The sequence below is a fragment of the Pollicipes pollicipes genome, unplaced genomic scaffold (genome assembly GCF_011947565.3).
Source record: "Pollicipes pollicipes isolate AB1234 unplaced genomic scaffold, Ppol_2.1 Scaffold_4740;HRSCAF=5597_pilon_pilon_pilon, whole genome shotgun sequence".
In the NCBI taxonomy this organism is placed as follows: domain Eukaryota; kingdom Metazoa; phylum Arthropoda; class Thecostraca; order Pollicipedomorpha; family Pollicipedidae; genus Pollicipes; species Pollicipes pollicipes.
In genome coordinates this window covers 11,731,012-11,756,011 of record NW_023596545.1, presented here as the reverse complement: position 1 = coordinate 11,756,011, position 25,000 = coordinate 11,731,012, and the positions used below count along the sequence as shown (strand labels likewise).

General features: G+C 57.4%; 1 protein-coding gene across 1 annotated transcript in view; it reads right to left on the bottom strand.

Moving 5' to 3' along the window:
* The window catches only part of LOC119097924 (CAD protein-like), a 110,652-nt gene that overhangs the window by 31,001 nt on the left and 54,651 nt on the right, over positions 1 to 25,000 (bottom strand). Inside the window, 21 exon segments of the mRNA XM_037220869.1 lie at positions 9,676 to 9,780; positions 10,172 to 10,323; positions 10,637 to 10,838; positions 11,378 to 11,479; positions 12,021 to 12,137; positions 13,317 to 13,524; positions 14,739 to 14,938; positions 15,389 to 15,564; positions 16,669 to 16,800; positions 17,392 to 17,535; positions 18,198 to 18,330; positions 18,705 to 18,842; positions 19,747 to 19,841; positions 20,484 to 20,607; positions 21,015 to 21,218; positions 21,794 to 21,864; positions 22,207 to 22,357; positions 22,804 to 22,916; positions 23,357 to 23,477; positions 23,915 to 24,115; positions 24,722 to 24,899. Of these exon segments, the coding sequence (XP_037076764.1) occupies positions 9,676 to 9,780; positions 10,172 to 10,323; positions 10,637 to 10,838; positions 11,378 to 11,479; positions 12,021 to 12,137; positions 13,317 to 13,524; positions 14,739 to 14,938; positions 15,389 to 15,564; positions 16,669 to 16,800; positions 17,392 to 17,535; positions 18,198 to 18,330; positions 18,705 to 18,842; positions 19,747 to 19,841; positions 20,484 to 20,607; positions 21,015 to 21,218; positions 21,794 to 21,864; positions 22,207 to 22,357; positions 22,804 to 22,916; positions 23,357 to 23,477; positions 23,915 to 24,115; positions 24,722 to 24,899 (3,067 nt within the window).

Below are 25,000 nucleotides of genomic sequence, written 5' to 3'. Positions count from 1 at the left end.
GCCAAGTCGAAAGGTTTCGATGACCCGCGCGGAGGATGAGGATAGAAAGAACTTTGCAAACGGGTATCGGTGTTCGTCGCAACGAGAGCGGAGCTATTCCTAAACGTGCATATGAAGATTACGAATGCGCAGCGATTCTGTGGTCGTAATGTCCGCCTTGTCCTTACGTTTTTGCCAAAATGCATGCTTGAAGTTGGTGATAAGTGCGCTGTGGTCCATTGCCGCGTATCGCTCTACCATGTTTCTCCCTAGTAAAGGTGATGTTCTTCCCCTTCCTTGCGTCTTGTCCTTCCCCTAGTGATAGTGATGCTCTGCGTGAACGCACGCCTTCCAGATGTTCGTTAAACCGGCCACGAATGATGCGCTTATTTCGGCCACATGACTTATTCAAGGGCATAGGTTACAATGTATCTTATATACTGCAGTTTCCGCATACCTTTTCTTTTCACTCACATGTCTGCCAAGTCCTATTCCCAGCTAGACGCGTTGGGTCTAGCGTTGATCACGCCACCAATTGCGATGAGCGTATCCAGCACTTGGAGATCATGTCGTAGACCGACACACAGCAATGAAGCACAGCGAAACAAATGCCAACTTTAACAAATGAGTTTCAGCAACACCTAGACGGCGCGAACCCGCGGATCTTACGACCGCTGCGCATCCGCGATCTTCGTCCAAAAATAAATAGTCAAACGTCATCATGTGATCTGATTCGAAAGCCACTATTTGGCTGTGTATGTTAAGAAACTGATTCATATTCGTTGCGACGAACACCGGTGCCCGCTAGCAGATTTCTTCCTATCCTCAGGCTCGGTACGCGTTATTTCTTCCTATCCTCAGGCTCGGTACGCGTTATTGAAACCTTTGGACTTAGCCGTCGGCGCGTCGGGACAGTCTTTAGCAGTGCCACGTATTGGGTGCTAGAGCGTGGAAACCCAAATGCCTGAGATGTTCTCGAGGCTCGGACAATGCTCATGGTGCCTGGTGATCATAATGAGTCATTTTCTAATCTAATACTCAGTGTGGGTCATCGTAGTCTCCCGACCTAGCCGCCTATGTTTCGTGCAGCCCTTAACGTGGAACCGTGTATTGGGGTTAAGATATGGGAGCTTGTATGATTGATTATGTGTGACGCCCTTTAGTGGCAGTGTTTGCGCTGACGCGGAGCATTTCCTAGATTTAGGCGTCTTGATTTTCAACTATAATTTTTAATTTAACAGTCCTCAACCGTCTTCACTCGTGATCATAACCACAGCTTAAAACGTTGAACATTATCAATGCCACGCGTGTTTGCTCTGTGACGTCGTAAAATCAGTACTTGCTGACATATTTAAGGCCGATAACTTAGCGTAAGAACTCTGAACTCATCACGCCGAAAAATAGAGACTTAGGGCATTTGTTGCTTAACTGTACTGTAACCGATCTTTTCTCGTAACGTCGTATACATAACACGCATCTCATGTACCTGGAATACCGATAACTCGCCATAAGACCCCTAACCACATACTGCAGAAAACCCGGATCTGAAGGCCTTTCTTGCTTGCATTAGAAATTAAATGTACAGGCTACATTCTTCTTAAGGTCAGCTTAAAATGCATTATCTGTCTGACTCACGACCATTAAATGCGTTGCGTTTATTTTAACCCGGAAAACGTCACCGCCTCTCCTAATACGTTTCAGGCGAAGACAAGAAGCAGCTATAACAACCGTGCCTGCGAAGGCAAGGGACAGCAGTTCCTTGATCTGCTCAAGAGAAAAATTGAGGGTGACCCAGACGCAAAACTAAACCTCAGCGACGATGACGACACATATTCGAGCAGCACCAAAAGCGCTCACTATCCGCCAAACTTCGCCGCGCCAGGCGGATACATGTACCATAACGGCACGCCAAATCCGTACCAGGTTCCACAGAACGCACCGGAACCACATCAGGTCCACCCCGGTGTGCCAGGTCCATACCAGGTCCCACCGGGGGTGGCGGGACCTTATCAGGCCCACCCTGGTGTGCCAGGTCCGTACCAGGTCCCATCGGGGGTGCTGGGACCTTATCAGGTCTACCCCGGTGTGCCAGGTCCGTACCAGGTCCCACCGGGGGTGCTGGGACCTTATCAGGCCCACCCCGGTGCGCCAGGTCCGTACCAAGTCCCACCGGGGATACCTGGTCCATATCAGGCGCACTCCGGTGCACAGAGTCCTCACCACGTTGCCCCAGGCACCGACCCATTCTACCCGCTCCATCCGGGGGTTCCCACTCTATACCAGCACTACCCGGGCGCAGCCGGCCCCTCCCCTTTCGTCGGCTGGCCGTACGGGCCGTCGTTCGCGGCCGGTGCCGACCCGCACCAAGGCGGCCCACCAGCGGCCGGTGGGGGGCTGCTCTGCTTCCCGGCAGGCTACCCGGCCGTCAATGGACGCGGCGGCTACCACCTGAACCGCATCGAAGAGGGCGGCGACGCGACGCGGTCCGGCCCGCCGCGCGCCGGCGGACCGCCCCGTCCGCCCGGCCGCGAGCGACGCCGCCGACCGACGCACGCGAGACAGACCGACGGCGACGGCGGCGGCGGCGGCGGCGGCCCGAACGATCGGCGCGGCTCCGACAGCAGCCGGCTCTCGCTGGTCACCGCCCCAGACTCGACCACCACCGACGACGACGACACGCCCGGCCACGTGCCGCGCCGCTGCCTGCGGTGCGTGCGCGTGACCGTCGACGCTGACGACGAAGACGAGTGGCTCGAGCCGGTGCGCGAGAACCGCCACTTCCTCTCGGCCGACCGCCTCCTCGGCCACTTCAGCGACCAGTCCGGCCGACTGGCGGTGCTGATGGAGCGCAGGGCGTGGCAGCAGCCGGGCATGCGCAGGTTCCAGCGCGGCGGGGCTGTGCACTACCACGAGCGACTTCCCTCGGGCCTGCTGGCCACGGCGCGCGTCACGCCCACGCTGCTGGTCGCCGGCTGGCCGGCCGAGCTGGCGCTGGAGTGGGGCCTCCGCCGGCGGCCGCGCCTGCTCGACAAGCACCGCCCGCTGCGCTACACGTGGCCGCCGCCGCGCGTGCTGCGAACGATTCAGGACGAGGTCGGCTGCAACCTGGAGCCGCCGAGTGGCGCGCGCGGCAGCGGCCAGAACCCGCTCGGACTCGAGTGGGAGGTGGGCTTCCGGCAAGCCGAGATCAAGCTCATCAGCTCGCTGGAGCTGGTACATGTGCACTGCTGGGCGTTGGTGAAGCTATTCTTCACGCACTTTCTAGCCGAGTTCGGGTGCGTGCAGGAGCGCCACATCCGCCACCTCATGTTTTGGCAGTTCGAACACAACTTTCGGGACTGGCAGCTGGAGATGCTCGGCTCGCGGCTCTGGGGGATCCTGATGCAGCTGAAGGTGCACGTGCAGGAGCGTCAGCTGCAGCACTACTTCATCTTCAAGCGGAACATGCTGCGCAATGAGCCAATCTCCAGCATGGTCAGCGCGCAGGAGAAGATCCAGCGCGTGATGGAGAACATGCTGCCCAACTTCATCATCCTGATGAGCAGGCTCAGAGTGCGTGAAGACACCTTCCCCGCCTTCGACTGGAGAGGTCTCTACGACAACCTCAAGCTCACATCCACAGACCTCATGCGCCAGCTGGTTCCCGAGCTGGCCGGTCCCAGCGAACAGCAGGTCAGTGGGTCGCGTAAGCGTGCGACGAGGTCATGTTTCACAGCCGTCACTTATATGTGCCTGTTTTACTTCTCCACCACTGCATTAGGGCACTTCAATGCTTGTTTTGGTTGTCTCATCACGGTAAGCTCTGAGTAGTCTTACTTAAACCCATAAGCTCATGCCGGGCATTATCTCAGGAGTGTGAGCTCTGTGGTCTGAGGGGCATGCCTCGTAAGAGTTCTCCGAAGAGGATTTTTCCTCCCAAAACTGACTGGACATTTTGCTGTCGCAGCTTCCCCAAGGAAAACGCATGCCACGTTAGACAGCCCCTCCCTGACTATGATTCGTCATTCCCTAACCTCTTGGATGTAACTACACCCTCGCCTAACTTATCTCGTGCAGCCTGATCCACTCCACAGCGCCCCCCCCCCCCCCCCTCCTGAGCATGCCCGTGACAGCCGACTGACCCCCGCCCCCCCCCCCCCCCACCGACAGGACGAGCGGCGCGACTCGCTCATCTTCAACCCGCACCTCGCGTACGGCGGCGAAGACGAAGAGGACAATGTGTGGGCGCTGTCGCGGCGCCAGCAGATCGAGCAGCGCCACCGCCGCTGGCTTCAGCTGCAGCGCACGAAGCGGCAGCAGCAGCGCGAGGCGCGGCGGCGGCGGCCGAACGCGGCGCCGCCGCCGCCGCTGCCCGCCTTCGCCGCCGCCAGTGAGAAGCTGCACACGCTCGCCGACGGGTTCCAGCCCCGCACCGAGCTGGTGCTCGGCCTGTTCGTGCGTCACTTCAGTGCGATGGCGGCGCGCCTGCTCGACTTCGAGAGCGTGGAGACGGCGGTCGTCTACATCGATCACAGTCTGAATCTGTGCACGCTGCTGAGTGAGGAGGGCGGCGGGCAGGCAGCCGACGAACTGCGGCCGGTGCTGCTCGAGCTGCGCGAGCGCGCTGCCACCCTGCTATCGCCGCTCGACGACCTGGACCTGGAGGCGACGCAGGTCGACCCAGACCTCCTGGGCGCGACCGGCGACGGCGAGGCGCGCGAGAACTGGACTATGGACCCGGCGCAAGGCCGCAAACTGCGCCGCAACTTTAACACCGAGGAGGCGGCGCGCGCCTCCCGGCGAGGGGATGGAAAGGACAGGGAGAATGGGAAGGACGGGGAGGACGGAGAGGAAGGGAAGGACGCGGAGCAGCGGCGTCCCAGCTTCGATGGCGACGCGCTGTCGGGGGGAGGGGGGATGTGGGTAAACCCGGCGTTTGTTGACGACGAGTTGACCGTCGATGAGGCTCAGCCGGCCGCCGGCGAGCAGGCTCGGCCCGGCCAAGCCGCAGGCGAGGACTCGGAGGAGGAGCACCGGAGGCGCGACTCCTCGCCAGGGACGGCCGAGCGGGAAAACACCGAGCGAAGGGCAAGCAGCCGGCGAGAGACCACGTTGGAGAGCAGCAGGGAGGAGCAGGCGACGGATGAGCAAAACGAGCGGCAAGGGGACACCAGCAAGCAGGCTGAGGCTGGCCTAGGTGAGAACGCTCACCAGAATGGATGGTCCTCACAGAATGCGGATGTTGGGCAGCTGGAGCGCCCGCAGCGGGACAACCGTGGGGAGGATACGAGGCTGTGAAATGCAACGCAGACTCCTGACGCACAGCAATGGGCCGAATTCGGGGACAGGTGACGGTAGTGTGAACGAAGTTCAGCCAGCCAGCATTTTTCCGTCCGGCTGATAAGAGACGTTCGCTTCGCAAGCTGGCCTGAGTCCCCGGCTCACCGAGAACCCGCGTGAGCGGCCACAACCGCATCGAAACACTGCCAGCGGCGCCCGTGCGACGGCACGGACAGGAGGCATGTCGGGCGCGCAGGCATGAGGCGCTGAACAAAGCCCGCTGCTCTAAACGCAGTTGGATCTCTGACCGCCCAGCTGCGCCCCAGACAGAGACCAGCCCACTCGTCCCGCCGCGCGCGCGCGAGAGCGCCATCGAGCGGGAGGTGGCCGGCCGGGCCCATGGGCAGCGCTCGGTGCCCGGCCGCGGCGCCGCGGCCGGCGGAGTCGTCACCGACCGGTGCGGACGGCCGGTCCTGACCCGAGCCGCCCTCCCGCCCGCTCCTCTCCGCACACCCGGACATCGCCGACTCCGCGACGGGCGATAGCCCAATACTCATCGCTACGAACACTGTGATACGCTATCTGTGTTTTGCGGGCCGGGCCGGTGCCGCCGCGTCTGCCGCCAGCCTCGCAAGGTCGCGCGCGGCGCCGCGAGAGAGCAGCCCGCCCCGGCGGCGGCATAGCGGCGAGACAAGCACGCTGGGGCGCGCCCCAGTGATATGTCATGGCTGGGTATCCCTCAACGCTCCGTCTTTCGCCTGGCATTGGATGATTCTGGTCGCCGGGCCCGTGGACTGCGAGTGGACTGTCCAGCGTACAAGCCAGCCATGTTCGTGCTGCGCGTGGTAACCAATATACTTAAGGTTCGCAACTGCTGCTTTCAAAGTGAAACGTATCGTTCAAGGAGAGCTGGGGCCCATAGGATCCCTAGTTTTGTCAAACGTTTTAGGGTGGCAACAGCTTGAAAAACAACGGCTTGGAAAACAACTTGGAAAACTCTAGGAGACGCCAACGGCCCCGCAGACCCCACAATGAGGGCTCAGAGCTCACAACTGAAGCCTCAGAGCCCACGAGGCGCAAAGCTCCAAGACTGCCGCCACTTTGCTGCTCAGAACTCCAAAGTTCAGGTGCAATTCTCGACGTTTCCGTGGTCTCAGTGACAGACTCCATGACCGAAAGAGAAATACGCCCGACTCGTAATAGAGCGGCACTGGATACGAGTCCCAGAGCGGGCGCTTTGTTTGGCCCGACTAAAATTGCAGTCAGCTGGCAACTGGCCAACAACCAACCGAGCTGCGGGGAGGCATTGTCGCAGCATAGCGTGGCAAGTAAAACCATCCACATCCTCTCTGACGAAAGGGCAGAGGCAAAGGATTCACGGTACACGCAATAAGATGTGCTTAGCAGGTGCTCTGAGCCCAAAGCTGCCCCTGCATGTCATTCGAAATGAATTATATAAATAGCACAGGAGCTGCCTCCATTTGCTTCCAAGGAGCCGTCCGTTGCGCAACACATTATGCTGCAGCTATTTCTACCCTTCGAAATCTGTTAACATCTATTGGGGCCTCAAGACCCCGGAAACCGTTTTACCACAGGCTATTACAGCGCCGTGTAACATCGACTTTGGTTCTGTTCTTGGTTTATTAACGCATGCCTGTCTATGTTATGCATGCCAATATCAACGCATGTCTGCCTATCAATGTGCTGATGTGCACCTATCGTACTTAGTTCTACGCCAGTATCCACCCAGACGATATTTTCTCTCCATCGCACCATGTTCACGTTGTTAATGACCAGAATACGCTGCACTGTCGGAAGTAGGCAAACGGCGGAAGCACGAGATTGAATGAAGTCCTGGCAGTCAAAAGCAAACCCCTCTTAACATCAGCAGTCGGTGCAGGGTGCTTATTTTGCGAAGAACCAAAGTAACTTGAAAGAGGACACCCCAACTACACCACAAACCCCCAAGCCGCGGCATCATAACGAAAAGCCGGATCGGGAAAAAGCCGGTCCAATTACATTCAGCGCATATTTTGACGCCACAACTACCTCTGGTCTATGCCACAAATACATCTGTGGCAAGCGGGGAAAAGGAAGCATGCCAACTATGTAAGCTTGACTTCACCGGCATTAGCGGATTTACGACCATCGGCGCGACACGCATACTGAGACGAAGAAGCTGCAATTCGAGCCTCCGTGTTTTTGTCAAACAATGACAAGGGCAGTCGGCTCGTGTCGTATCTAATCAGCGTGACGCAGGTCTGGGCCAGCGCCCGCTGCCGAGAAGTACTGGGGATGCCTGCTCACCCCGCGTAGGCTGCGTGACGGCCGGGCGTCTGACGCGATGAGGCCGACGCCGCGTCACTGTTTGACCCGGCCAGGCAAGGGTCACCCGGGCCACGAGGTCACGAGGTCGGAGACTGTCCGCACGCCGAGCTCGCCAGGGCAAGATCGCTCCGGATCGGGGGAGGTGCATGTTCACACGCCATCTGAAACACACGCTGCTTGAACGAGTAGAGGCAAAGGATTGGACTTCCTTCAACAGAGATGTCCTTCGTCCTTCAACAGAGATGTGGATTCATGAAGGCGTGGCGTTGCCATCTTGCAGACATCAGCCTTGGTGTATTGGTGGCGGCAAAAGACAGCAATACTTGCCCGGGGCCGGTAATAGAACCGAGCTCCCAACCATTCAGTACGAGCCAAGATGTCGTGGTGCCATCTCAGTCCGGGCAATGTCAGCCGATCAGTGACACTCAAGGTCCGGGCAAGCCATGCAGAAATCCTGCCTCCACAGTCCGCCCAAAGAGCCCCGTTAAATATGATGATGAACATGATGATGAATATGAATATGATGATAGATATGATGAAAAAGATGATAAAGATGAATATGATGATAAATATTATGAAATATGATGATAAAGATGAATATGATGATGGATATGATGAAATATGATGATAAAGATAAATATGATGATAAATATGATGAAATATGATGATAAATATGAACATGATGATAAATATGATGAAAAAAGATGAAAAAGAAAAAATCAATGTCCGAAGGTACTCACTTACACTTTAGGAATGCATTTAGGACATCCAAGCCCCATCAGCATGACATGGCGTTTCGGTATGCAACGTTGGCATCCACATCACATTCGCCAATACTTTACAGCGTTTGAAAAGCTTGGAGAGGGCTTTGGGATATCACGGGGTACGGTCAGACATGAAATGCAGCATTTTTGTTGCTCATCGTAACAAAAGAGCTGTAATTCATTCCAAGTAGGCAACTGCTAGGTTCAGCACACGTCTCGTCTCGAGCGCGACCGCAGCTGTATCCGTGCACGGGGGGGGGGGGGGCGCCCCCCCCCCCGCCCCGGGAGCACGTGACGTCACGGTCCGCCGGCGGACTGACCTTCCATGGCCCGGAGCCGTGAGCGGCGGCCGGCCAGCAAACGCACAGCGCCCGTCACCACGCAAGAATGACCACCGAATGGTTTTCCGTCGACGCACTTGTCGAGCGGATCACAGGCCGAGGTTGACAGTTTCAACGTCATTTGTGACGCCAAAGGAACATGAAACGCTCAGTGCGCTTCCTGTCAGAAGCTATGACGTTTCGATTATTTCGTGCCTAATGTGATGCAACATCACAGTGCTCTTTCACTGAGCAATAGTCGGAGGACTACGTAACCGTTGCCACCGAATAGCATCGTCTTTAATGATTACTGAACAATCTCTTCGTATATCTCGTAGACCGTGGGCATCGGGCACTAAAAGCCCGAAAATCGAGAACTGTGGCGGCACCAGGCTGGACGGTTTCACGCTATATGCACACAATCCTGTACCAAGTAACTCATCAGTTACACTTGAACCAGATAACTCATCCAACTAATCTGTAAACAGAATTTCGCTTATTCAAATTATCATCGCACGTGGCCTTGCAAGCACTGTGCCGTGCCAGGACACACGCACGCACGCACGCACGCATACGCGCACACGCGCACGTTATCGCTGCAGTTTTCTGGGCAGCGAGCGCTTTCACCCCTGAAGTGAGACCAGCATTACGTTTTCTCGCTCCCTCGGCGGATCCAGTACCAGTTTTCTCTCGTCATCGATCGACGACAGAATGCCAGTCAGTCGACACAATCGGCAGACGGCGGCGTCAAGACACCAGGAGTCCTCTCTGGCGAATGCTTATCAAAGATGCATGCGATAAGCGGAGGTCTATCTGACAGCAAAGCGCGCCCTTCACCGCTGCCCACTTGACCCCGATGGCGAACATCTCCGTTGCAGACTGCATGTCATGGCTGCAAACAATTCACCTTTGCACTTACATTCGGTATTGTTCAGCCGTAACTGCCCTTCCTCTCGGCACAAGAATATGACGAGCGATGCAAGCGTTTCGCAAAAACGTTGCGGGAAAACCAGTTTTCGTCTCACCGGTATGCCGTGCTCAGTGTAATAGTCCGCCGTTCCGATGCTCGCGAACAGCTTGTAGTTCATCTGGTGCAAGATCTTGGCGCTCGACAGAAACTCACTCTTGTGCTGCAAGCACGGCCTTGGTTCAGACCGCGATACTCGACCATTGCAGAATTCATGATCACGTTTCACAAGATACCCGGAGACCGGCGAAATGAACGAAAATGCGGGCTAACAGGCCTCACACGCGAGACAGACAAAGCGAATCAATAGGCGAGACGAAAATTCCAAGTAACTGTCAAGGCAAGTAAGCCAAGTCATAACAGCTAAAGAACCTCTTGAATGGAAGCATCAGCTGTCATCTGCTGCCGTGGCGAGTTTCCCATCGCACGTTTCCATACCAGGGACTGCGAGCTCGAGGCATGACATCTGTCGGCCCGGGGAGGGGGGGGGGGGGGGGAACAGCAGCCACCGCGGGATCGGCCGCCACCTCCACCACGTCCGGTGGTGAGCGCACCTTGAAGGTGCCGATGCTGAGCAGGATGCCCTTGCGCGGAAGACGGAAGCCGGTGCTGAGCATGGCCTTGAGGTAGGCCTGGTGGCGGTTCTCGCCGAAGCAGGCCACCTCGCCCGTGGAGGCCATCTCCACCCCGAGACGCACGTCAGCTCCTGGGGCATCAGCGCATGTCAGAACCACGCCGGACGCAATGTCGGAGGATCCGCGACGGCGACGCGCCATCCAGTGCGAGGACATCGGTGCGATAGCGAACATCGAGGAGCAAGAAATGCGCGGCACCAATGTGGAGTGACGGCGAAGTAGAAAAGCGCTGGTGGCGAAGCGGGCGGCAGCTGGAATCGTTCCCGTGTGCCGAGTTCCTTCCCATACGTGCGGTTTCAGCCACAAGTCGTTGACCCCAGACCAGCAAGAATCCCTCCAGCCCATGGCCTGACGTGCGCCAGGAAGCACGCCACCTGCGCTCACCGGCCAGCCGGGAGAAGGAGAACTGGGCCACCTTGACGCCGACGCGGCCGCCGGCTCCGGCCAGCACGTCGACACGCTCCACCGGCGCGCCCACGATCACGCGCGTGGCCGTGGCGATGAAGTCGTGCTCCAGCGTCTTCGAGACGAACGGGAACGAGCGCGACACGCGCACGTTGCACTCGATCACCTTCAGCACGTTGTCCTGCCGGGGAGGCGGCGGCGCGGAATAAGCGCCCGGACTGTAGTGGCATTGGACGCCGGGTCACGAGGTCGGAATCGGATCCTCGCCGGGGCAGCTTTCAGCAGCGTGGTTGCAAGCAAGTTGCATTGGTATTGATGCCTAAGCAGCTACACGCGCAGATCAATGACCAAACGATGCCACTGGGGTAGCCAAAACTAGGCAACGCGGAGAGTAAGCCCCATTCTCGCGATGCATCCCATAGAATGTCTCAAAAATACAAAATGAGAGAATACAAAAAGATTCACACGAGGTCATTCACATGACAGGTAGGAGAGATTCACACGAGGCCTTTGGGCGGAATCTCCGCACCACGGGTGATTCAGAGCCGCCGATAAGAACACGGAGAGACCCGAGCACACGCAGCCACGCAATCACCCAGCCATGGGACCGGCCAGCCATGCCCGCCTTCGCTGCGGCAGACAGCTGGTCTCGCCTGCCACCAAACCGCCCGTCATGGCGGAAAAGACCTTCGGCCTTTGGGGTCGCCTCCGGTCATTCACCTTGGCTATCAGCTGCATATTGAACGGCCCCGTGACCTCCAGCTCCATGGCGATCGAGGCGAAGATGTCACGAATCGACGAGAGCGTGGCCGCGTTCAGGTCCTACGCAGACACCCAGCCAGGTCAGCGAGGTCAGGTCAGCGAGGTCATGTCAGCGGGGTCAGGTCAGCGGGGTCAAGTCAGCGAGGTCAGGCCAGCAGGCGCAGGCCCTGTGCAGCAGTCTATCCACGTGAGTGAGGCAAGCCATCGCGCAGAACCCTGGTCATCCCTCTCCACTCTCCAAAGGCCGATCGTGACCTTGAGACAGGCGTTATGACGCTGTCACAGGGCTTTCCTCGTAGCTAGCAGGCGATCAAGCTGCCCGACAGCTGTCATATAACTCAATCAACACGCGCTAGCAAGTCGGCCCGTCGCGCAGACTGCCACGGAGTGCTGAGCTGACGGCTCCACTCCGGAGTGACGGCTCCACTCCGGAGCCAGGTTGAAGTACCCGGACCAGCTCAACTCGCGCCGTGTTGATTTCAGAAGTGAAGCCTTCTCTCGGCCACCATGAGTACACCGGCCCGCTATCGCGGCGGCCACAGGTAGGCGGCCGGCAGCCGGCCCGTGAGACATCACGCGTCGCGTCGGCAACGTCACTGGCCTGGGGCGGCGTGACGAGGGTGGCGTCGCCGGAGTGGACGCCGGCGTTCTCCACGTGCTCGCTGACGGCCAGGCAGAGGAGTTCGCCGTCGCGCGCCACGCCGTCCACGTCGATCTCCTGAGGACGGGGACGTGACGTGACGTCACTCGCGGAGCGGGGGTGACGTCACCGACGGAGCGGAGAGTGACGTCACTGCAGAACGGACGGGGGAGGCGACGGCGGAACGGGATGTCAGCCGCGTTGGAGGCGGAAGGAACGGAATGGATGAGTCGGGCCACTTCGAAATCAGCCACTCGATGAATGTCACGTCGTTGCAACCGAACGACAACGGGGGAGTCATTTGATGCCTTTTGAGGGATGGAAACAGAATTACGGCAAACATCAGCTATGGCAGATGTGCAGGTGCGGTCGAAAAGAACACCCATCGGGCGGATGTACGTCTTTTGATAGCCGCAGAAGGTAAACAGAAATGCAGAAGGATGCATAGGCGTAGGAACGTTTCAAAAAGTGTGGGGGGGGGGGCGAGCTCAGGGTGTACTTCATAAACTTTTTCTGAAAAGTGAGCCCGATGACCGGAGGGGGGTAGGGATGGAGGTTGTTATCGCTCTTTATTCAAATGTCATGGCTACTATGCTAGATGTGCATCTACAGCTGTTTATCACTGGTACACAATCTTGCTCATTCGACCTTCCATTTGGCAAATAAGGTTACCCAGCTTCCCTACATTATTCGTCCATCATTTTAACAATGTCTTCCTTGAAGAGGCGAAATTCCACGAGCGGGTATGAATTTTGGGTCATTAAGGAAGCATCTGCTTCCACAGCGTAGATGCCAAAATACGGCCTGGACATAGGCTGGTGAGAATTTTGAAAGTGGATCGATGACTCACAGTGCGACAGATTTTTCATGCGCCTTCATTTCGCTGGCTGCTTTTCAAGAGATAAGACTTGTCGCAGCATTTTAGGCGGAAACAAATTCGGGAGCTTGAAACTGCCAGCAACAATGGGTAAAGCCACAAAACTGGATATTTTCTTTTAAGAATCAAGTCACATAATAAGGCCCATCTGCCATATGTTCCTTATCTGGGCTCTGCTCCTGCTCATTTTAAGCCGATCGACAGCGTCGATTAAGAACTGACTAACGCGGTGTTCTCTGACAGCTACTGACTCTCTGGAGACGACACAAGCAAAACACCAACCACGTCCTCCTTTGCACAAGATGACCTTGACACACCAAACATACCGCTTGCTCCGACGACGCCACCCGTCACGCGAACCGACCTATCTGATGCAGTACCTTGGCCTCCAGGATGAACTTGGAGATGACGACCGGATGCTCCTTGCTGACGGTGGCCGCCTCGCGCAGGTAGACCTCGAGGTCGGTGTGCGTGTGCGCCACGTTCATGGCGGCACCGCTGAGCACGTACGAGGGCCGCACCAGGCATGGGTAGCCGACCTCCTCACAGAACCGGCGCGCAGACTCCACGTTTGTCAGCTCCTTCCATCTGCGGCGACGGGTGAGGTCAGGTCAGGTCAAGTCAGGTCGGGGCAGGTCGGGGCAGGGCAGGACAGGACAGGGCAGAGGACAGCAGAGCAGCCCAGGTCAGGCCAGGGCAGGGCAGGGCAGGGCAGGGCAGGATATGCCACATCAGGTGGTATTTGGTTATGTCAGGCCTATCCGACCTACCCTGCTACGTCGTTTGGTCATATTAGGTTAAGTCATGTTCGGTTTGGTCGTGTTCGGTTCGGTAATATTAGATATGGTTATGTCAGAACAGGTCTGCTTGATCAGGTCCAACAAGCAAGGCCATGATAAGTTTCGTCATAACTGGTGCAGTTAGGTCAGGTGGAGTAGTTTATCATGCCGGGACCACCCCTGGCCATTCTCAGAGCCTTAGCGTGGCTTGGACGTTTTCCCAGGCCGAATGTATTTTTTCGAATATATATTTACAACACCAAAGCTTGCTTATGCGTCTATGCCCAGGCCAATGTACTCGAATAACAGAACACTCGAAGCAGAACAGCGAAATTCCCCGACCAATATGTGCTCTTTGCACTGTTAAGACTGTGAGTAGACAGTGATCTAGGAGCTAGTAAAATAAATTGGACCTGTCAAACATGAAGCAGTCCACCGCGCACTCAAGCCTTATATTGAAACGGGTGCAGGAACCTCACCCGATATCTATGTTGTCGTTCCCTATCCGTTATTGTGTACACCTGCAGTGTCTGATATATACCGAACCGATAACACTACTGCTTCCATTTACGACTATCGGCTTTTGTGTTACCAAGTATTCTATCAAACAGCGCACGTGGTTGCGGCTTGAAGGCCACCACGGGCAGAGAATAAACACATCGTCAGGGACGTGACATGTCGCCAGGGTTGACTGTGATTCGAGTGTGAGCTTGGTTAAGTAGCTGAGCAGAATTTTCATCGAACGTCGTATGAATAGTCCCGCACAAGATCGGCCACGGGCGGCTGTATCTGCTCTCCTTCCACCGTGACATAAACACGATAAATCCGTAGCCAGGGACAGGCTCAGCACCGGATCGTGGAGGACAGTTTTGGCCCAAAAGCTCCAAACTTGGGCCGAACATACTGGACCTTGTCCAAAATCTCAAGTTTGATGGTTTCCACTGCCTTACGAATGGTCATAGGCCATTACCTCTTCCCCACCCCCACCCCTTCAACTTGGGTCCACCTCTGTCCGCGGCTCACCTCGGCTGCTGGATGCCGATGCGGTCCAGCATGCGAGAGAACTTGAAGCGGTTCTCAGCGCCGTCCACCGACTCGGGCGAGCTGCCCAAGATGCGCGCGTGCTGCCGGTGCAGCTGCATCGCCATGTTGTTGGGCAGCTGGCCGCCCATGCTGATGATGATGCCTTCCGGGTTTTCCAGCCGGTAGATGTCCATCACTACCTGCGGGCCGGCGGGAGGGGAGGGCGCGTAGTCAGCATTGGCGGCGGAACGGCGGATGTGTCCGGGTGGAGAGAGGAGGTTCCAACTTCGTTTCTTTCCATGCCATGTCTTAAGGAGAAGATGACCCCTTAATCCGCCCGCGCCATTCAGCGCTCCTCCTGGTGAAAAGTCTGAGCCAGCGGATAGTGGGCCAACCTTGGTAAGTTTGCGATGCTCACGTCAGTTGACTCAGACGCCACTTAAACGATATACCAGCCACAGACTCGACATCCATTACGAGAGTAAGCGGAAACGTTTGCAATGCAAGCATGCACCGCACACGAAAGAATCGTGGCGCCAGATCTAAAGTAATTAGAAAAATCGATGTTAATCGCGCATAGGTCCGTAACTGAACGAATGCCGAAATGCCACGTTTACCACACCGGCTTCATCACCAGGTGGCGTGCTCACCTCGGCGGAGAGCTCGTCGAAGTACAGCCGGTCGCACATGTCGTAGTCTGTGCTGACCGTCTCTGGGTTACAGTTGACCATGACGGTGGGTCGGCCCAGCTGACGCAGCTCCCTCACGCAGCCCACCGCGCACCAGTCAAACTCCACACTGCTGCCGATCCGGTACACCCCGGAGCCTGCCGGATCATCGGGTCAGGTCAGGTCAGGTCAGGTCAAGTCAAACTCCAGACTGCTGCCGATCCGGTACAATGCGGAGCCTGCCGAGTCACGGGTCTGGTCCGGTCAGGTCAGGTCAAACTCCACACTGATGTCAATCCGGTACACTGCGGAGCCTGCCGGGTCACCGGGTCAGGTCAGGTCGAACTCCAGACTGCTGCCGATCCGGGGCTCTGCGAAGCCTGCCAAGTCGCCGGGTCAGGCCAGGTCAGGTCAAACTCCACACTGCTGCCAAGCCGGTACACACCGGAACCTGTCGGGTCGCCAGGTCAGGTCAGGTCAGACTCCGCACTACTGCCAGTCCGGTCACTGCGGAGCTTGCCGAATCGCCGGGTCAGGTCAGGTCAGGTCAAACTCCACACCGCTGCCAAGCTGGTCACTGCGGAGCCTGCCAAGTCGCCGGGTCAGATCAGGTCATGTCAGGTCAAACTCCACACTGTTGCCAATCCGGTGCACTGCGGAGCCTGCCGGGTCACCGGGTCAGGTCAGGTCAATCTCCACACTACTGCCAACTCGGTCACTCCGGAGCCTGCCGAATCTCCGGGTCATTTCAGGTCAGCTCAGGTCAAACTCCACACTGCTGCCAAGCCGGTACCCTGCGGAGCCTGCCAAGTCGCCGGGTCAGGTCAGGTCAAACTCCACACTGCTGCCAAGCCGGTACACACCGGAACCTGGCGGGTCGCCAGGTCACGTCAGACTCCGCACTACCACCAGTACAGTGCGATTCCGAGAAGACAAGGTGTGAAGCCAGGCGAAAGGAGTTCAGAAACCGCTGCCAAAATTGGAGGAGATGGAAACGAGAACATAACCCACAAAAAACAGCCGAAAACTCGCGGTCTTTGATGAGCACTCATCGCCGCGGACGCATCAAGCCCGACAACGAGGCCTGAAAACCATCATCTGGTTTACAACCCGTCATGTCCATCACAGCAGGACCAAACCCATCACAGACCGCCGCACAGTTGACCCTGACCACGGCCGATTCACCGCCGCCGGTGCCGGTGGCACGACGTGTGCGTTTAGGGAACCACAGGGGGGGGGGGGGGGGGAGGGGGGGCACTGACCCAGCACGATGGTGGCGCCGCCCGGGAAGGTGATGTCGTCCGTGGTGCCGTTGTAGGTGAGGTAGAGGTAGTTGGTGGTCGCCGGCCACTCGGCCGCCACCGTGTCCACCTGCTTCACGCACGGCCGCACTCCTGGAACGGGTGGGGGCGCCGTGTCACAGACGGGGACGGCAGGCGGCGCTCAGGCAGATGCGGACACCGTATCCGAGGACACGGGTTAATGAGAACTGGAAGCACAAAGTCAAGGCTGTGGTATCACGAAATGCCAGGGAGAAATGGGGATATTCTGAGGCAAACGACTAGTGTGGTCCAGAGCATGACGCCAGAGCGCGTTGTGCAATGACTGGACCCAAAGTGAGCATTCCAAACAGTTTTTTTTAGAACGAAGTCAGGACCTGAGCCTCGACAGACCGACAGCACACAAAGTTAGCATCGCCGAGAATTCAACACCAGTCTTTCGACGTTCACGCCACAGCCGCGAACAGCGCAGGAGCATTGTACAGCAACAGCACGGGAGTACTGCACAACAACAGCACAGGAGCACTGCACAGCAACAGCGCAGGAGTACTGCACGGCAACAGCAAAGGAGTACTGCAACAGCAACAGCGCAGGAGTACTGCACAGCAACAGAGTAGGAGCACTGCGCAGAAACATCACAGGAGCACTGCACAGCAACAGCAGGAACGGTCTCTGCGCGGGCCGGATGGTGGCCGAGTCTCTCACCGAGTTTGCGCCTCATCTTGGCCACGGCCTGCTCGGGAATACCGACGCAGTGCCCGATCTGCTGGTCGGAGAAGCCCAGCCGCTTGGCCAACAGCAGGTGGTCGTGACTCAGCGTCTCGGTGCCGGCCAGCCGCGCCGTGTGCTCTGTCGAGGGGGGGGGGGGGGGGGGTCGCGCCACACTGACCGCCAGCTTGCTACCCGTCTCACCCACGGGGTGTCACGTGATCCGATCATGGTGGGATCAGGGGGGGGGGGGGGGCATTGGGTCGGGCGTGCATGGAGTAGGCGGCAGTTCGTTGAAGTATGCGCGTTTATGGTTCCTCTGTATGTTGATATATTTGTATTGGGATTTTTGCTGAGCTACTTTAAATTGATTTCAGAAACCATGGCCGGCACAATGATAAGCGAACAAAACGCCGATCAAATACGTTAAAACGCGATGAGAAAGCGCTCGATGCGCATTACGGTGAACCACCGCCACCATTTTCGTGTAAGACACCATGGGATACGCAGAAGAACGACTGGGGAGAGAGGGAGTGGGTACAGGAGCTCGCCAACCCCTCAGACTCGCATTTACTTTATTTAAATACCATAGACGGCTCGCTTGATTGCCTTACAATTGCTCACAAAGATTCTCCTTCCCCTCCTAAAAACTCTGTGGTTCTGGTAATACGATATACTTCACAGCAGGTGCAAGCAATAGCAAGAACACGAGGAAAAAAGATAGCGATGATTGACTACGACAGGCTGACAACATTGAAGAGGTGTACGGCGTACGACGAAACATAACCGTACGGACCACCTACCGATTATGTTCTTCATCTTGTGTAGGAACCACCTGTCGATACGGGTCAGTTCGTATAGGCGGTCTATGGTGTAGCCGGCCTTCAGCGCCGCCGCCAACACAAACATCCGCTTGTCCGTCGGCTGTTCCAGCTCCTGTCAATGGGGAAGTGTGTTCTTGACAACCACGCTTTCAACAGGCCCGTATGGTATACCGCTTGATGTCTCGAAATTATTCCTTTCGACGGATGGATTGAATGGAGATACTTAAGATCTACAAGGTATTAACGTATTCTCAACACTTAGTAGTGCCATACAAGCAATCAGGCAACACACTGGGGGGGGGGGGGGGGGAGGGGGGGATATGTCACCAATCACCGCTCACTGCCGCGTTATCCTCTGTTCATTCTACATTCAAGAATGCCAAACACACGTGGTGGCCCCTCGGCGAAGAGGCGGAGGGGATGTAGCGCGCAGCGCCACATCGGCGCTGAGAGCCCTGGCGCTGGGCTGGGCCTGGGGAGGCCTACCTCGTCCGAGGGCGGCTGCAGGTCGGGGTCGAAGCCGGTTACGCTGCCGTCCACCATGCGGAGCGCCTTCTGGAACGCCTCCTCGAAGCCGCGGCCCAGTGCCATCACCTCGCCCACGGACTTCATCGAGCTGCCGATCTAAGGACGCAACAGCTGGTGAGCTGAGGACGCAACAGCTGGTGAGCTGAGGATACAACAGCTGGTGAGCTGAGGACTCAGCAGCTGGTGAGCCGAGGACGCAACAGCCGGTGAGCTGAGGACGTGACAGCTGGTGAACTGAGGACGTAACAGCCGGTGAGCTGAAGATACAGCAGCTGGTGAGCTGAGGACGCAACGGCTGGTGAGCCGAGGACGCAACAGCTGGTGAGCTGAGGACGTAACAGCCTGTGAACTAAGGACGCAGCAGCTGATGCGCCGGGAAACATGATCTGGCCATCTCAGCAGCCAGGGATCCACTACAAAGAGAACGAAGCTCGCTGCCGATCCACGTTCATGGTGAAAGAGCTGACGCTCTGAGGACAAGAGCTGCCAGCTGCTGAGGACCACAGCACAGGAGCAGCCGGTTTGTGGAAATGAGGACCGCTGCTGATCTGGGGACAAAAGAGACGGTGAGCTGATGCCGTGTACAGCTTCATCTCTGAGCACTGCAGATGAATTGTCTGGACGACACCTGAGACCGCCCATCTGAGGAAGCGGAGCTGCATACCTGGGGACACAAGAAGCTGTCAGTCCGAGAAAACTGGGAGCTTTAACGCCTAAAGCGCAGCGAATCACCGATCTGAAGATGATGGGTGTCGCCCACTTGTGACCACAGGGCTCAAAATCCCAAGCCGTATTTATCAAAGCGCAGGGGGGAGGGGACGTTAGCGCACAGCTCATAGAACTGCAATCCGTTTTTGGAGTCCCCTGAATGTATTCCCGTACACGCGGCGGCGTAAGGCCCATCTGTCATAAAGGGCCACGTGGAGAAACGTTTGACGTTACGAGAATTCCGAGACGAACATGGATTGACTCTTCGCGCGCGACTCGCGGCGGACGTTACCTTGGTGCTAACTCTGGTGAACTTGCCCAGATCCCAACGGGGCATCTTGACAACACAGTAGTCCAGGCTGGGCTCAAAACAAGCGGTGGTCTTGCCTGAAATCGCAGCGGCGTGGTCAGCAGTTATCACGCTTAGTGCTTAGCCTTATGTTTACCTTCCATGACTCTGAAAATGCCCCAAAAATGCGGCATTTTGATCTCAAGACAGCTAATCAAGTGAACAGAAAACATTGCTGCTTCCAATAGCTCTTAGAATGCCCACCGAACATTGTTACTTTTCGTGTGCACACTCATCCCGTGTACCAAGAATCATCGGAGAGATACCCCGTGTTTGTTGTTTACGCCACACTACGTCAACACTCCAACGCGCCGTCCTTGTAGGGATGCGGCCTTGGTGTAGGTCAGCGTATCGAACCTCTGATGCACATCTGTTTGCAACACTGAATCAAATCCAACTGAAGTCATTCAAGCTTCAAACACCGGGCAGAAACACCAAAACACGCAAGCCTCCACTGTGGCCATTCAGTGGCAACCTGCGCCCCCCTCTAGAGGGACAGCACAGCACCCGCCCGAGGGTTCAGCAACCGCCGCAGAAGCTGGCGTCCAACAGAAGGCCCGGTGTCCACGCAACGACCCGGCGCCTGCTAGGTGGTCCCGTGTTCACCAGAGGACTCGGCGCTCTCTAACACGGGGGAACGTTGCAACTCGCAACATGCCGCGAGAGGGCCCTGCGCCCACCTGTGACGGAGTTGCAGAGGTCCGGCAGCGCCTTGTTCAGCGCTAGCTTCGCTGCCACGTACGCCAGCGGGTACCCGGTGGCCTTGGAGGCCAGCGCCGAGGAGCGAGACAGGCGCGCGTTCACCTGGGAACCGCCCCGAAGAGCTCCTCATCACACCGCTCGGTACGACGCGGTGGTGGCGGGTTGGCGGCACACCCCGCGGAAAAGGCTGCACGCCAACAATACCGTAGGCCAACGATCTGTGCATACGCAGTTCTGGCCGCACTGTAGTTCAGCTCCGCGACTAAGGCGCACACCAAATGCTCGCCATGAAGTGGCAATACTAACATCCCATACTGTGCTGAAGCCCACCTCCATGGCATAATGGGTACTTATTAGAACCTGGCTTTCATTACAACTCATCTCTAGGACGAGGCAGCGACGCGATTATCTCCGCCCCTGCACACCCTATCTGCGCCCTGCCCTTTCCCACCTGCACCACGCCGGACCGGCTCTCCACTGCCGTCCCTCTGCCCCCGCCCCTGCCGCACCTCTATGATGTAGTACTGCTCTGAGTCGGGGCTGAGCGCGTACTGAATGTTGCACTCGCCGACCACGCCCAGATGGCGAATCACGTTCAGCGCGGTGGTGCGCAGCCGGTTGTACTCGTGGTCAGAGAGGGTCTGGCTCGGAGCCACCACGATCGACTCGCCGGTGTGGATACCCAGCGGGTCCACGTTCTCCATGTTGCACACCTGGGCGGCGGCACGGAGACGGCTGAAATCCTGTCTGGTCTGGGTGCTAGACACGGCTGCACGAGTGTAACGTGGTGGATTGCCGAGGCTGTGTTTGACGCGGGATTAGGATAGCTTTTGTCGATAGATTGCGCTCGCTGTTGACAGCGTGCTCGCGAAGATACGATAGACGGCAAAGCCCGATTCACACACTCGACAAAACACGACAACGACGCTTTGCTTTCTTGTACGTTAAAATTGCAGCAGCCACTGCCTGACGTCATGGACAAAATCAATCAGATTAGGAGCTGGCTTTTCAAAGAGCTAAATGCATCAGGACAGCAGCAGTCCGTGCTCGATAACATCTCACGCAATACTGCGTAAAGATATGTCCGAACAAACATAGCCCCATCAGCAACTGAAGGTCATCAAAACAACGCAAGGCAGTGAACACAGCGTAGCATTCCATACAGCGTTGCACTTCCTAGCGCAGGTGCCCGGGCGCTGGCGGAAGCCGTGGAGCCAAACACCTGGACGGCCTACTCAGACAGCCGTGGGCGGCTGGCAGCCGGACACCAAGCGAACGCCGGCATTACCGTGACGCAGTTGTCATACGCGTCCCGGACCACCTCGTACTCCACCTCCTTCCAGCCCTTCAGCGACTTGTCTGGAATGCACAGCGAGCAACGTGCCTGCGTTAGCTCTCTCACGATCGGATGGTAGGTTTGTGAGACTTTTGGGGTCATCGACTCGCAAGGCTATGCACTGTCTATCCGGCGATTGACGAAAGTTAGCTCACATGCTGACCGACCAGGATTAACGGCTCCCTATCATTAAATTGTTGTTACACTGGGAATATCGAGCACAAAGTATCTGTTTTCTAGGTTAATCGTCATATGTACTCAATCTCTGTTTCCCTAATCTTGCACAACCAGGCCCATTATCCAATTAAATCTTGCTCCCATCCATATCTTAAACGCTTAGTCCAAAATAGATGGGTCAGACCGACCTATGATGACCTGAGGCGACCTGGCCAGAGCGGTAGTGACCAAGGCCCGCAGGCCTTCCGGATTACTGGCGAAGCCGGAGCCGAGTCCACCGAGGGCGAACGCTGCGCGTGCCATGACCGGGTAACCGAGCACGGCAGCCGCATCCAGCGCCTAGTGGCGAAACACGGAACTTGTGGTGAGGCCGACTCCCGCCGGCCAGCGTCGCACTTTAATTGCTTGATGCGCAAACGTACACAGCGGGCTAGGACCTTAGTCACTGAGAGATCCTCTAGTTTTGTGACATATTGAACAAAAAAAGTGGATCTGATTCAGAACGTGAAACCATAGCATATGAGCATATCTCCTTTCAATGATTACGCATGAAACATTAATCACATTTCTGTCGCCCCTCAGGAGACCACGACCATTTTTTTTTTATTCAGCTCTGCCACTTTGACTGCGGCCACGATGTGTGGAGACAAACACAAAAGGTCTCACTGTTCTTTCTAACTTCAAGCATCCAACAAACTGCGTTTCATCCCACGCTCTCGTTCAAGCCTGCCCCGGCGACAGCGTTCCCGGCCGCGTGGCGCAGATGTCGCTGACGTCGCCGTCACCTGCTGGACCGTCTCGGCGCAGGCGGAGGGCGCCACCCGCTCGCCGATCTGCTCGACACTGGCGGCGAACGCCTTCCGATCCTCCGTCTGCATGACGGACTGGATCGGCGTGCCTGCAGGGACGATACACTGCCGGTCCGATGCCACGGCGGAGGGCAATCTTTCACGCTCATGTTTGGCTCAAACAGCGGACATCACTCAATTACAGAGAGGGGTAATCATAACGCGTGTCGGCACTCTGGTATCCTTCACGTTCATGTTCGGCTCAAACAGCGGACATCAGTCAATTACAGAGAGAGGTTATCATAACGCGTGTCGACGCTTTGGTTAATGAGAGCCGCTGAAGATGATGTGATCAGCGCAATCAGGACCAGCTCTGTAGGGTTTACTGGTGGCATGTCATGGGCGCTCCCACGACCGACCACGTCCATTTCACGGAAGAGACCACCGGACTGGGTCTGAAGTCCCTCAATGCAGACGGTTTTGTCAGACTGCGATACAGCGTGCAGCGCCAGCAGACCAGAACACTGCCGCACCCCGCTGTTTCACTGACCGAGCACGTGGACGCCGTACTTGGCCAGCACGCCGCTCTTGTCCAGCGCCACGCCGCAGTTGAGCGCCGTCTGGCCGCCGAACGTCAACAGGATGCCGTCCGGGTGCTCGGAGCGGATCACCTGCGCGCCGGCAGCACGGCGGGGTCAGGACGGCCGGCGTGCGGGGCGGGGGAGGGTCGCCTGTGGTGGCGGACGATACAGCGGGGTGGAGGACGCAGAGCGGCGCAAACGGCCCCTTCGGGCCGACGCATGAAGCGGCGAGGTTACGGACAAAGTGACGGCGGTTTGGTTGACCTCAGCGTAAGGAGAGGTCAGAATCGTCCCAGGAAGTAAACTGCAGGCCACAGTCACAGGCATTACAATTCAGCTGAGTGAGAATTACTGCTAAACAGCATGTCGACCCCACACACATGGGAACGACAAATGGAGAAGTCCACGACAGAATGAAAAGGGAGACAGTTAAGCTGATTAAGCACAGAACTACCACCGGCGGCTGAGGTAAAGGCCACCAGATGGTAACACCGAGCGAGATGAGCTGCGTTCTTTGTCACACCCACCTGCTCCACATACTCGGGCGTGATCGGCAGGAAGTAGACCTTGTCAGCCATGCCGCGCGACGTCTGCACAGTGGCGATGTTGGGGTTGATCAGCACCACCTGCACCTCCTCCTCCTTGAGCGCCTTGATCGCCTGGCTGCCCGAGTAGTCGAACTCGCCGGCCTGGCCGATCGAGAGGCCGCCGGATCCCAGCAGCAGTACCTGCTCAAGGGTCCGGAGAGGGCGCAGGGTCACGGAGGAGCGCAGGGGAGGGAGGGGGGGGGGGGGCGCCCCCCGCCGGCCTGGCCGATCGAGAGGCCGCCGGATCCCAGCAGCAGCACCTGCTCGAGGGTCCGGAGAGGGCGCAGGGTCACGGAGGAGTGCAGGGGGGGGGGGGGGGGGGGCCGCCGGCCTCGACGGGAGTCGCCGCACGGGAAATGGAGCCCCACCACTGTTGTAGGGAGAGATCTGCGCGTCCGTACTCAATGCGACGAGCTCATACCCTTGTTTAAAGGTAACTTCCAAAGCAGTTGTGTTTCGTTTCTGGAAAAATATGGCATACCTTATTAATCGGAGTCGCCTTGTGAGCTTTGCAGTCAATAGAGATCCATCCAAACGTTTCGTTCCACGCCTACGCCTCTCCACGGCACGAGTCCACCATTACGCTACGGCACGGCACACGGCACGGCATCGGTAAATGTTAAGGACGGAGGCGTATAGATATCGTGATAAATATCGTGATCATCCAAAGCGGACGCAAGGTTTAAAACAAGCCAGGCGTCGGTCAAAGTTATGGTCCATCATGTTCAGGTCAATCGGCAGTTGCACCTTTCTGGGCTTGGTGGTGAGCGGGGCGACAGATGGGGTGAAGGTCAGAGCCCGCCCCAGCAGCCTTGGCAGGCCAGCCGGCTGTCCGGTCGCACGGCGGCGCACCGCCTCCAGGAACACGTCGAACAGGCCCTCCAGGTCCTCTGGGCCCGCTCGGTGCTCCGGATGAAACTGCACACTGCCAGCAGACGAGACGGATAACTGCACACTGGCAACAGAGCGGAGAGGACTGCACGCTGCCGTTGGACGAGAGAAAGAGAGAGCTGCATACTGCGACGG